We start from the raw sequence: 13097 nt of genomic DNA, 5'->3' as shown, positions 1-13097 counted from the left end.
GTGCAAGAAGGTAGAAGCCGCAATCAGTTTTTGGCAGTGACTTTTATATAACCTTTATTTATGCAGTTAAAAAAAATCTCATTAACATTAAAAATGTAAGTTGGCCAAGAGGACTCCAGAAATAGCAGCAAATATTACAATAGTTCTGTAAAAATACTTTAAGTGGGGATACAGGACCAGATTGGTTATAAAGTAAGTACAATAAAATAGAGTTATAAAGATACTTGAAACACAGATAATTTTTTAATTCTATATTTTTAATTCTATAATTTTTTTTATATAAACAGTGTTCACCGAAGTCTATTTACCAACATACATAAAGATATTACACGTAAAAATACACAGAAACGCTGGAAATCAGTTTTTGGCACGCAATCACTTTTGGCACAACAAATGGAAGAGGGTAGCGAAGAAAAAGTGGGAGACAGACAGTAGACAGGAGTTCCTAGTGGCTAGTTGGTAAAGGAAAATGCTTATGAGACTGGAGACTAAGCTGGAAAGGATGTGCAGCAGTTTGGATGGTTAAGAATAGAGATGGAAAGATACTTATCAGTGAAAGAGTGTATTGAGATGATAGGAGTTTAAGAGCTTTGCGGAAAGTTAGTGAATCAGTTGGTTGGGTTCATGGTCGGGGTGGGTTTATATCAGGGATCTGCTCTGAGACCCTTCTTGTTTGTAATTGTGATGGACATTTTGATATATGAGGTAAGCCAGGAGTATCTGTGGACTATAATGTTTGCAGATAACATTGTGATCTGTAGTGAAAGTATGAAGCAGATAGAAGAGAGCCTGGAGAGAGAAGAGGAAAGTTAACAAAGCAAGATAGAATACATGCATATGAATGAGAGGAATAAAGCTGTAACAGTGAAGCTGCAAGGAGCACAAACAAGAAAGAAAGAAAGGGCAGTTTTGCTTGAAAACAGCTTTAAAACCTAAATTCACATTAGTGTGGCAAATCCACCGAAAATGCTTAAAACAACCCACCTGGAACATACCTTAGGGGAAAAAAATGCTATACACCAAAGAGAACAACTGCTGTTTAAAAAGAAAACAGCAGTCACACCAGATACTGATTTCTATATTTTTTAATAAGGAGTTTTATTTGCCATAAGCTGTTTGTGAAAATATTTTGACGGTACACCTACTTGAAATGGTTTTACACGGTTTCTTTTCCACAAAATTCACAATCTACGTTCCAGATGGCCATCTCAACCCTCCACAAAAGACCCACCTACGATTAATCCACACCCTGCTGGTTATGACAAATGGTTAACACTGACATGCATAAAGTAGGTGCAAAGAAACACTACATATGGCAGGCAGGGAATAGAAAAGAAAAATTAAGTAATTTAATAAAACAAAAAGGTTCAGAAAAAAAAACAAAAAAAACAACACAAAATATTAGCAAGAAAAGATTCAAAGACAACAAATCTATCCAATATTATTTTTTTGAACCACGTGCTTACATTTAAATATCTACACTTATTTATTATATACTTAGTTTGAGATATTTGCACGTATTATGCATCACACAGTGTTGTTTTTGTGTATGCTTATAAGTCATGTTGTCATACATAGAAACGCTGTTACTCTAAAAAATTAAAAGAGCATCTGGTATGGTTTGGTAAGCTGGTAAGTGTTTACAGAACAAATATTAAATGACCTGCTAGTGTAGTGCTCCCAAACAATCACTAGCATGCTGGTACTGTGTGTGTTTTAATGAAGCCTACAGGTTATTATTATTTGCCTTTCTTTTGTCAAAACAGAAGACCTACTGAATAAAACATTAAATTTCTTTAGGAAAGGTTATAAAACTGCAACGTATTCCCAGGTTTGATTGGATTAGAATTAAGTTCATTAAGTGTGTTCCATCCTCAGCTCATTACATATTGGGTATGCAGATAATTAAATTATTGTTTGTTAGTAAGGGAAACATACTGATAGATAGTCAGATAGTGTAATTAAATACAAACTCACACAACTTTTTACATTTAAAAAATTTATTACTCAAGAGAAAAAAATCTCTATGAAACAGATTATGAAGAAAAATATTTTATCTTTGCTTTGATAAAAAAAAATCCTTTTCTACAGACATCTGTGCAGTGTGGTCTAGAATTTACAGCTGCTTTCAATTTCTATTAGGGATGCACCAATTCCCAGCTCATGCTAAAATTGATAACACAACAAATTGACCAACGGCTAGTGTAGAGAGTAATGTTTTTTTCTTATTTAATTCCCTCTTCTGTGCAATGAGACGAAAAATCTTCAGTATAAAAAACCCTGCTCCCCATCATCTTATTGTTGAATAAGTAGAAATTAAATCATAAAATGTATGAAGCAGGCTGAAAACTGGATTCACATGAACCACAAAAAATGATGCATTCCGAATTTCAACACTTAAAATGTTTTCTCTGTAAAGTACAAACAAGATAGCCTTAAAATAAAAAGGGTACCCAGCAGGACGTCTTCGATCCAAGTCCTCTCCTCTGAGGGCCTGCTTCATTTCATATCCATGAAGCGAATGTCCATGATGAGCAGAGTATGCCTGGGCAGGGGTCTAGGTGCTGGGGAGAGCACCTTCATCACCTGTGTCTGAGTATCTACATGAGTCACCACAATAAAGCCACACACAGGACTCTCCACTATGCCCTTTCTAGCACCTTCATCTCCGTCTTCAGCACTGCTCACGCTTAGGACGTGGTATGTGAGGTCTCTTCCTGGAGTAACAGGCACCAGTTTTAGCTGTGTGTCATCCTGGGACATTCCCAGTGGCAGGCATGAGTCCGGGATGGATGGAGCGCCAATTTTATAGATGCGAACGTCTGAGAAACGCACTTCGTAAGAAAAGGGGTAGAAGGTGACTCCACGGAAGCCGTAGAAATACTCGCGGATCTTCTCATCCCGAGTATCCCGCCGACACTCCTTGGAGCGTTCCACGACTCCCCCGGACTTGGGTAGGAGCACAACCCGCACAAAGTGAGGGAGGTCTCTTTTGAGTTCATTGTAGAGCCTTTCATGGTCCAATACCAGAACCACATCCACCTGAAAGGTTGACGCACAGTGGACCAGAGCCTGGTATCCAGAGCCCTTCACCCAGCCACAGGTGTTGATGATGCAGCCTCCTACACTGGCTTTCCTGTTCACTTCACAGCGCTGGGAAAACACCTCAGCCAGGCACGATGTCAGCTGCATGTTGTGACAAAAAGATTTAAATGCTCAACAGGTAAAGACAACGTACGAAAAATTTAGAGTTTTGTCTCCAGACTATGTCAGGAAGGGTCTAGACTCATTCTTTTTTTTACCTTGTTGTAAAGTTTGATGTTGGTCCCTGGACTAGTAGAGCCAAAGTGGTAGACCAAAGGAGCCTGGACTGAGAAACCCTCCTCCACGTCCGCTGGACGCTCGATGCAGAGCGCTGACACTGTGCCGGGTACAGACACCTGAAGGAGCAGAATTTTCTTTTACTACTCAAACTGATAACAACTGCATTTTTTAAAATTAAAATTAAGGTCTTTAGATTATCCACAAAAAAACAGAAAACCCAAAGCAGATTAAAACAAACAAACAAACAACCCCCCCAAAAAACAACAAAAAACAAGATACATGATACCATCTGTGGAAGCACTAATCATGCTGCATCATATGAAGAAAGCCACTTTGTCTGTGTCCCACATAAAACAAATGTCCTGTTCAGCATTGTTCAGATCTTTACAGTCAACATAGAGTGCAATCAAATGACTAACACAGATACTTTATTAACAGACATACTGTAATTTACAAACTTTGACCAAACTGCTTCATATGCTATATTACCAACAAAGGCACGAACACCTATCCCCTTATTGTTCCAATAAGTATACTTATTAGGTGATCCATTCCTAAAAAAAATACTTGGTATATTGACAATTTTTTCTTGTAATTGTAAACAATTACATGTTTCAGATTAAACAAATTTTAATATTAGACAAAGGTAACCTGAGTAAATGAAAAAAAAAAATTGACAATTTCATTTATTAAGGGGAAAAAGCTATCTAAACTTACCAGTGTGAAAAAGTAATCTGCTCCCTTATTGAATCATCAACTATGATTAACCACATTTTCTGGAAACCTGAGCTCAATTTTACTAGCCACACCCAGGTCTGATTACTACAAGACCTGTTGAATCAAGAAATATAGATCCTGTATGACAATGTGAAGTGGGCTAAAAGAAATACATTGTGCTACAATCTAAAGAAACAGTTGAGAAACAAACTCTCTGACTTCTATGAGTCTGGAAAGGGTCAAATTCATTTTTAAGGCTTTGGGACTGCAAAGTAAACCACAGTGAGAGCCATTAGCCACAAATGGAGAACACTTGGTATATTGGTGAACCTTGCCAGGAGTGGCTGGCCAACCAAAATTACTTCAAGAGCGCATCGATGACTCATCCAGGAGGTCACAAAAGAACCCAGAACAATATCTAAAGAACTGCAGGCCTCATTTGTCTCTGTTAAGGTCAGTGTTTTTGACTTAACAATAAGAAAGTCTGGGCAAAAATGGCATCCATGGGAGAAATCAAATGAGAAAACCCCTGCTAAAATGAGAAAACCACTGCTAAAATAAGAAAACTACTGCTAAAATGAGAAAACCACTGCTAAAATGAGAAAACCACTGCTAACGAAAAAGAACACAAAGGCTCATCTCACATTTGGCAAAAAACAACTTAATAATCCCCAAGACTTGTGGACTAATGAGAGAAAAGTGGAACTATTTTAATCAGCAAACATGGTGCTGGTAGTACGATAGTCTAGGGTGCTGTAATTTATGGAACCTCTATGCTCTCTAGAGGTGGGAATCACCATACAACTCGCGATACGATATTATCACAATACTTAACGCACGATACGATATTATTGCGATTTTTAAAAATATTTTGCGATATTTAAATTCTGCACATAAAGGTAAACTTTATCAATATTCATTTTATCTAATATCAAAGTCTCACACTCAGTCTTTCTCTCATTTCAGTCAGTTTTATTGTTGACAAACTGAACGGTTTGTATTACAGTCTAGTCCAACTTAACTGAATGCAACCATCTGGTACAATTATAGCTATTCTGAACTATGCAATATGAAAACTATGCAGCCCATTCAGCAACTGAAGAATTTGAAAGTAAATTAAAAAAATATATAATTTTACATTAAATAAAAAAGTTCTAAACTTAATTAAAATTAAACATGTCTTAAATTAAAATAAGTAAACTGTCATGTTTATTGCTGCCAAAAAAAAAGTTAAACACATTTGGACAGTGAAGGAATGTCAGGATTCTTGCTCAGAAAAAGGATCAACATGCTCTGAAGTCAACATGCTCTGACTCCAGAGCATGTTGACTTCAGAGAAAAAATTGTTTGTAACAAAATATCGATTTCTGCTGTCCCTGTATCGATACATTATTAGCAAACAAAATATCACGATACTACACAGTATCGATTTTTTCCCCCACCCCTAATGCTCTCTATGAGAAAATCCTGAATGAGGGTGTCGATCAGTTCAAGCGGACTTAGCTTATGCAGTATAACAATGATCCAAAACATGCCACCAAGTCCACCTCTGAATGACTCGTAAGAAAACAAAATGAAGACTTTGGTGTGGTCTACTTAAAGCCTGGACTTAAATCAAATTGAGATGCTTTGAAACCCTCCAGTGTGGCTGAATTAAAACTACTGCAAAGAAAAGTGGTCCACAATTCCTCCAAAGTAATCTGAAAGTTATTCCCAGATATCGCAAATACCCGATTGTAGTTTTTTCCTGAAAATGATGGCATAACCAGTCACTAGATTTAGGGGGCAAATACTTTTTTCACACAGGACCAGGTACGTTTGGATAGTTTTTCCCTTTAATAAATGAAAGGAGGAATTCAGTGCTCTCAATCCTGTGTAGAATTCTTTGTTCTTTAATCAGAATCAGAATCAGAATCAGAATACTTTATTGATCCCTGGGGGAAATTATTTACTGCAATGACTTGAATTAACACCAGTGACTAAACAACTGAAAGACTAATGTTCTTTTTCTTTGTACAGATATTAAAACAGATGTCAAGATTTTTTTTCCAGAACTTGTGCATCTGATAAAACAGAAAAAGCCACATGGGCAGACCAACAGGGGGATCATCACAGCTATAAAGCTAAATAAACAAAGTAGATGCTGTACATGCTTTAGCATCACTTTGCACAAAATCAAGACAGCTGAGTCTGCAGGCTGTGATATGCAATATTTTAAATACCAGCCGACTGTTTGATATTTATAATGGTAATTCCACTTGATCTTACCCCACTCTGTCCAACATCCAGTTCCACAAATGTTGGCCTCCTTCCAACCCTCACAGCATAGCTGAGAAGCAGCCGACACACCGTTGACTTCCCAACATCTGTCGGTCCCACCACCATCACCTGAGGGTCGATTTATAATTTAGCATTAATCCAAGAAGCACTCATGGGATCTGATAAGTTACTATATGAAGTAGTTCCCCATTCAAACATACCCTTGGCCCCCTCTCATTGTCACGCTCTGCTTGTTTTCTCATCTGTTCAAGGGCTGCATGTGTGTTTAGGTAGAGCAGCATGGGCGTATCCTTGGACACATAAGCAACCTGCGGTGATGAAAGCAAGATGATGGTATTTGTGGCTTTGTCTTTTTCCCCCCCAAAGTGAAACACACAATGATGCGACTAAATGTAACACAACAGACACATTTGAACTCTCCTAAATCTGCAAGTGTTCTCATCCACGTGCTTACCTCTGGCTTCCCATAAAGATTCACACTACAGCCTTGCCAAGTGAAAACTGCAATCTTAGAGCCTGGTCCAAATGTATACTTTTTGTTTCGGTTTAGCTCGGAGCCAAACACCTCAGCCATTCCTGTGAGCAGCTCCAGCTCAACTTGTTCAGCTGCTTCCCCTGACTCCACCTCAAAGCGAAGTTCAGTCTCCTTTTCCAGGTCATACCTGGTGCTGGCCTTTCCAGCTGCTGGAGCATCTTCACTCGTCTTTTCCACCCCCTCTGTTGCCATGACTGTCAACGAGAAACTTTAGGTTGCAATAATTTGGCAGAAGTAGCATGCTGAAAAGAAAAAAGTTACATGCATACATAGCGTAGTAATACAACAAAACATTCCACATAGCTTCTCTAATAAAGCAATGCTTAAAGGAAAGTGTGTTAACATGGATCTTTATTAAGTATTTGCATTTTAAAGTCACAAGCTAACCACTGTAGTTTTACAACTTTTTAATAACACTAATTGTAACTCTAGCATTACCCCTCACATTATTTTTAATTTGGTGTTTTAACATTGTATGCATAAAAGATAAACTTAATCACACAGAGTAAAAGATGGAATTGTTTAAATACTGTGATGTGATCGGTGTTTTCCACCTGCAGGATTAGTCAATCTGAGATCATGAGTCATTTTTTGAACATTTTCTGCTCGACCATTTTCGACTTCCCTAAAAATGTTATGCTCCAAAGTTGGTCCATATATTTTCAACATATTTATTCTCTGAAAAATGTTTTCTATATACGATGCTAAAAGCAATCATAAAATACAACACAACTCCAGCCCTTCCAGCAGAAGGCCCACGATATTCTGAAATGGAAACACACTTCAGTGATTTTGTCCTAAAACCACGGCGGCGTAATTAATCTTGGCTACCTGTATTAGTGAAACGGATAAGTCAAATTATAAAAACACAACTGATTACGTACAATGATGGGTTCAAGTAAAGTTAAGAGGGAAACCCCTTAAATCAACAAACCAGCTAGCGGAGCCACGGCTAATTCGACCTTTCTAAGATTAGCAAAGGTCGATTCACTGCTTATAAACCCGCCCAGACGATTCTCGCAACGTCAAGCAAAAGTCTAAAACGTATTAATTTGTAATATATAAAAGTTACGCACCAATTTCAAGACTTATTGTAGAAGGAAATCGGTCCCGTGCTCATGAGGAACCGTTGAGTCGACTTGCCTGGTCGCGGGACAATGACGTCACATCCTGGCAATTATTCAAACAAAATGTTCGTCTGCCAAAAACGGAAGACTTTGAATCCTTTTTGTGTGTCTGCTATCCTTGTTTATATTTAAGGCAAAAACAAAACAAAGCAACATTTCGCAAACACTTGGCAGACGATCGCGTTTTCGGTGTCATTGTGTGACGTCCTCACAACGCGACTTGTTTATATTAGCTTGGCATATGACACGAAATTCATTGTAGCTTCTACCTTGTGACAGGAATGTTTTGGGGGGATCAAAATGGCTTGATATCATTCACACAAGAGACATTTGACAGATTATAGATTACTAGTGATGGGCAGATGAAGCCCCATGAAGCACTGAAGCTTTTCATCCAATTGGTTCACCCCAACGCGAAGCTTCATGAAGCTTCATTTGCTCTAGCAGGACACCTACTGGACGTAAAAATAATAGCTGGCATGAATTTGAAGAGTGTGGCATTTTGCACACAGCCTGTAAATGTCAACAACAAAAGGAGTGTGTAAAACATCTATATTGTAGTGATGGCAGTATACTGTGTATATTTATAGTGGCAGTATGGGAAATGATTATTTGGAAATGCTTGAAATGGAAATGATCATTTACTGTGAGGTGAGGTGTGGTTGGGGTGTGGACAGTAGTTGTGCTTTTGTAACGTTGAGGTATGGACAGCTACACACTGAGGCTTTGAGCCTCAGTCCTGCCTGTTCACATTTTATTCTGTAAAAACTAAATTTTCACTGCTTTTACGTCCTTTTTAGTGGGGAGAACATAGCTGGGATTTAATGATTTAACAAATCTTTTGAATCCTTTGTCCTCCACAATGCTAAATGGCTGTGAGTCCTCAATCACCATGCTGACCAGGTCTTCATCTATTTGAGATTGTTCTCCTGAGGAAAGACAATAAAGACAAAGCACAAATATAAATATCACACACGTAACTTATAACAGTTGTATAATATTGTTATATCATTTAGTAACATTACTGCATGCTATATTATCATTGCATTTGATGGCTCACCTGGTCTTGCTCCACAATCGGTGTTCCTCTTATTCTCATGCAAAGCTCTGTAGTGCCTAAGCATGGATGAGGTGTTGTTGTTATATCCCAGCTCCCTGGCACATAGCAAACACTTCACCTTGTACAAAAGTCAAGACAGCTCAACATAAATTGTATTGCACCATCAGTATCATGACAATACATCTTCTGTAGAAATTTACATACCTTGTTGGGAGGAATAAAATCAAAATGTTCCCACACAGGGGAGGACATCCTCCTCTTCTTAGCTGGCTCCATTCTCTCCTGACTTTCTCTCCTCACTCTCATAAACCTCCAAACGGTCTCCAAACTCTCTCTAACAGCAACTCTCCATCAAACACCCACATTTTGAATGAAGTCTGAGGGTTTATATCGCTGTCATATCTCGCGGCAAAGTTCGAACCACTTCATGAACCAGTCACGTGGTACAGCCGGGCAGCGAGGCTTCGGACGTCATCATTTTCAGCTCCTCCCATAAATGAAGCAAGCCTCGATACGCGCTTCGCGGAAACGCCCCCTCCATTACTCGACACACGCTCCGAAGCCTCGATACAGAACGTCCCATCACTATAGATTACAGACAGATTAACAAATCTTCCTCTTTCGGCTGCTTCCTTTTGGGGTCGCCACAACGGATCGCGTCTCCAACTCACTCTATCCCCGTTGTCACGCAAACCCTCTGCGTGTCTTCCTTCACTACCTTCTCTGTGGTCTTCCTCTTTCCTCCTGTTTGGAAACTCCACATTGAACATACTTTATCCAATGTACCCATTGCACATGTTCTAACCATCTCCTTTCCTCTCTAACTTTGTCTCCAAACTGCTTAACCTCAGCTGTTCTTCTGATATACTCATTTCTTAAGGCCAACGAGTGATTTAAAACTTTTTAAATACCAGCAACCGTTTTTAGCAAATATTTGCGATCACGTTTGGAAGATGACTTTTTTGCACAAGACTAAGATCAGAGCCCTCAAGTTACTAATTAAGGCCATTGCTTAGGTGAATGTAATTGCACAACCTTCTAAAATATGATACAAGGTGCTTTGCCAGCTGTTTAAAACTATTAATCCTATCAATTAGTAACATGTACTTTATTTGCCAAGAGTTGCAATATGTTGTTAATAAAAATATAAATGCTAATAGGGGTTTTATAGTATTGAGTCAATCAAAAACATTGCTACTTTCTGAATGCATGTGAGCATTAATGTGTTTCAACACACAAATTGTATCTCTAGTTTTCTTCTCCACACTTGGTTCCTGAATAAAAATAAGAAAACCTTTCCATAATAACAGCTGAGTGTTTGGATAGTTGTAACAAAATACACACAATTACCCCAAAAAAGATTTTATTTATCAAAAAACCCCAAAAACAAAACAGACATAAAACCACAACTGAACGTTTGTGAAACACAACAGTAAACAGCAGTAATGTGTCAGAGAAATGCTTTGGCTCGACTAAGCTCCACTAGGTGTCACCATGCACCCAGAAGATGGCAGCAGTTAGAGCATGGCTCATCAGAGGAGGGACTGAGAACGTCTCCTTGGTCACTTCTCATCATTTTTGCTTCCACTGGCTGCATCTGAATGTTGGGCTGCAAATAACATGGGAAAAGTTTTGTTAAAAAGACACTTATACACAACTGTTGTTCACTGAACAGCTGCATTGCAATTCATAAGGCATTTTGACTTGATTCTATTTACAAAGCTACATGAGTTACCAGTTTACTGTGAATAAGAAGTAAAGCTGGATTTTCTTATTTTCTGTTTTTTTATGCATTCATTATTCAGTCAAACCGCTTTGCCAAACCTTCACTTGGTGTCTAAGCCTTCAGAGCCTCTTGCAGAGTAGAAACTACCACATCAGGCTGTGGAAACTTCAGCTTACGAGGTGGGCCTTTCTTTAATCCAGTCCACAGAGATGTTTCTTTAGGAATCAGGAAGAAAATGTCATTTGTATCATTTCTTTTTTTTACAATGAAAGATCCACATTGCTGAGTAAATCCTGTTTACCTTTGCCTCCGTCCAGCAGAGTGATCTCGAAGCTGTTCCTGCGAGGTTTCCCAGGGTTGAGGACCACAGTCAGTTCAGGGTAGGCAGCCAGGAGGGCGGATTTCACCTCCTCAGCATTACGCCCGTACACTCGTCAGCTTTTACTGCCAGAAGTGACACATCAAGATTACATCTTTTTGCAGATTTTAAGAGTTGAGTTACACAGTGAACTGTGATGTTATCTATTTTGGTTCTGGTTCAATAATAATATAAACAGATTTCATGAGAACTATTGTTTTTTTTCCACCTAATCAATGCATTCACTTCTGATACTTAAACACTTTGATTTTTATTTTTAATTAAGTATTTTAAAATGGGGGCTATATTTACTCACTTTAAATAAACACAATTAGCATTTCCTTCACCACTGATTATAACGTGATTACATTTTTTTTTCTTTACCAGTGTTCAATGACCACCCTGAGGCCTTCCTGGCTGCTTTCATCCTCTCCTCTGCCCTTCTTTTCCTCCACTGAGGGTTTCTCCTCCTCTGCTTGAACTTCTGCTTTGCGCTTCTTCCCACCACGACCTACAAACACACATGCGCAGTTTTGTGTTTGGCTGTTTCTTGAATTTGTGCCTCCATATCTCATTTATCCTGTCCTTTTGTCCATGACCCAGAATTCAATCAGGCCGCACAATACTGAATGGAAAATTTCTAAAAACATCAATAAGACAGAGGAGACAGTGGCCTGCACAAGAAGCTACAATTGAGGACTCAAGGGTGTATCTTTAGTGGCTGCTTGTCAAAAAGTGAAATTCAAATTCACAATCAAAAGGCCAGTGATGCACAATGTGCAAGTGAAGTATGTAGGCAAAAGAAGTCAGTTTCCCAAAAGAAAAAATACATGCAGTTCATCGATTTACTTGATCCTTTGCAAGTAGCTGGCACATGTTGCTTCCCTTGCCATGGTTAAATAAAACCATAGGCCCCTTCCTGGTGAATGCTGGTCCTATGCCCACCCACCTACTTATTTAGCCTGAGGTGTCTTTGGCCTTAGTAGAGTCTTACAAAAGCCCAAAAATAAAGCAATCATCCATCCACCATCTTCTTCTGTTTATTCAGTTCAGGATTGCAGTTGGGCTGTAAGACTCCCAGCTTAAATAGGGCGACATGGGGTTTACACTGTGATCGCCAGTTTGTCACAGAACTCGAGTACAAAATAATTTCGGATGCAGCTGTGCTACATGTCATATTTAATGTATAACCTTATAAAATGAAGTAAAGAAGTCTGTTTTATAAATGCCTAATGCTCCAACTCCTCCTGTCATGCCCTTGGTGGGAGGAGAGTGAGTAGAGGAGGACTCGGGCACGTGCAAGCTCAGAAGTTTCATAACCCAACAGAATAGTAATAATAGTGACCCATTTAATGAGTCGTTGCATAATAAACATGGTCAGAAAGGTCAGCGCGCCGACTCCTGCTACATTTAACGAGTTTAGAAAGTGAATAATGTAAATATCTTCGCAGTTACTACTTTGCTCCGGTGCATGTAGCCATTCAGCTAAATGACCTACAAAGACAGGCTGAAACAGTCATGGAGATGATAACCGCTGGATCAAAATGGTACAACCGTCTTCCTCCTCTGACAAACTCCGTTACAGCTTTTGTTGTAGAAAAAAAATACGGTATTGTTTACATTCCTATAACACACACACACCTGCTTTGGACGCCATTGCTGTTACAAAACTTTGGCGCGCGCATGTCGACTGTACCAATATATTTGGGAAGGGGGTTTCAGTTTGGCTGGGCGAAACCATTAGTAGGAAGTTTTCTGAGCATGAATGAAAATGAGATCTATCGTTATTATTTCTAATGTGTTAATATAATTACTGTAATTTAACTGAAACTGCATTTAAAGTAAAAATGCAAACCGTTTGTTAAACACATACAGCATTAGCATAAGTGTTCTTTTATTATCTTTGTATGTACCTATACATGAACAGGAATACATGGTGTTTGTATGGTGACAACACACTTAAGCATATA

General features: G+C 38.7%; 1 protein-coding gene, 1 long non-coding RNA gene and 1 pseudogene across 5 annotated transcripts; all 3 read right to left on the bottom strand.

Annotated features, from left to right (window-relative positions):
- Nucleotides 1-1982: 1982 nt before the first annotated feature.
- clp1 (cleavage factor polyribonucleotide kinase subunit 1) lies at nucleotides 1983-8073 on the bottom strand. Of its 3 annotated transcripts, none has more exons than XM_026142402.2 (6): nucleotides 7933-8073; nucleotides 6776-7050; nucleotides 6522-6629; nucleotides 6310-6429; nucleotides 3303-3440; nucleotides 1983-3186 (listed from the first exon to the last, which is right to left on the bottom strand). In XM_026142402.2, the coding sequence occupies exons 2-6, from the start codon at nucleotides 7046-7048 to the stop codon at nucleotides 2500-2502; spliced, it is 1326 nt and encodes a 441-aa protein (XP_025998187.1). In that variant the 5' UTR covers nucleotides 7049-7050; nucleotides 7933-8073; the 3' UTR covers nucleotides 1983-2499. The 3 variants fall into 3 exon arrangements, with proteins under 3 accessions (XP_025998187.1, XP_025998196.1, XP_080145252.1); XM_026142411.2 differs by having other exon boundaries at nucleotides 6776-7098; nucleotides 7933-8018; XM_080289126.1 differs by lacking the exon at nucleotides 7933-8073 and having other exon boundaries at nucleotides 6776-7178.
- A 650-nt stretch (nucleotides 8074-8723) lies between these two features.
- On the bottom strand, nucleotides 8724-9509 carry LOC145420186 (uncharacterized). Its single transcript, XR_013901483.1, has 3 exons — nucleotides 9248-9509; nucleotides 9044-9161; nucleotides 8724-8912 (listed from the first exon to the last, which is right to left on the bottom strand). It is a non-coding gene; the product is annotated as an uncharacterized LOC145420186 (long non-coding RNA).
- Nucleotides 9510-10389: 880 nt separating this feature from the next.
- Nucleotides 10390-12828, bottom strand: LOC113006413 (selenoprotein H-like; annotated as a pseudogene). Its single transcript, XR_013901477.1, has 5 exons — nucleotides 12769-12828; nucleotides 11512-11638; nucleotides 11071-11213; nucleotides 10868-10984; nucleotides 10390-10652 (listed from the first exon to the last, which is right to left on the bottom strand). The product of XR_013901477.1 is annotated as a selenoprotein H-like (transcript).
- Nucleotides 12829-13097: the final 269 nt, after the last annotated feature.

This window comes from Astatotilapia calliptera, chromosome 2 (assembly GCF_964374335.1).
Source record: "Astatotilapia calliptera chromosome 2, fAstCal68.1, whole genome shotgun sequence".
NCBI classification, from domain to species: domain Eukaryota; kingdom Metazoa; phylum Chordata; class Actinopteri; order Cichliformes; family Cichlidae; genus Astatotilapia; species Astatotilapia calliptera.
This window is presented reverse-complemented; position numbering and strand designations above follow the sequence as displayed.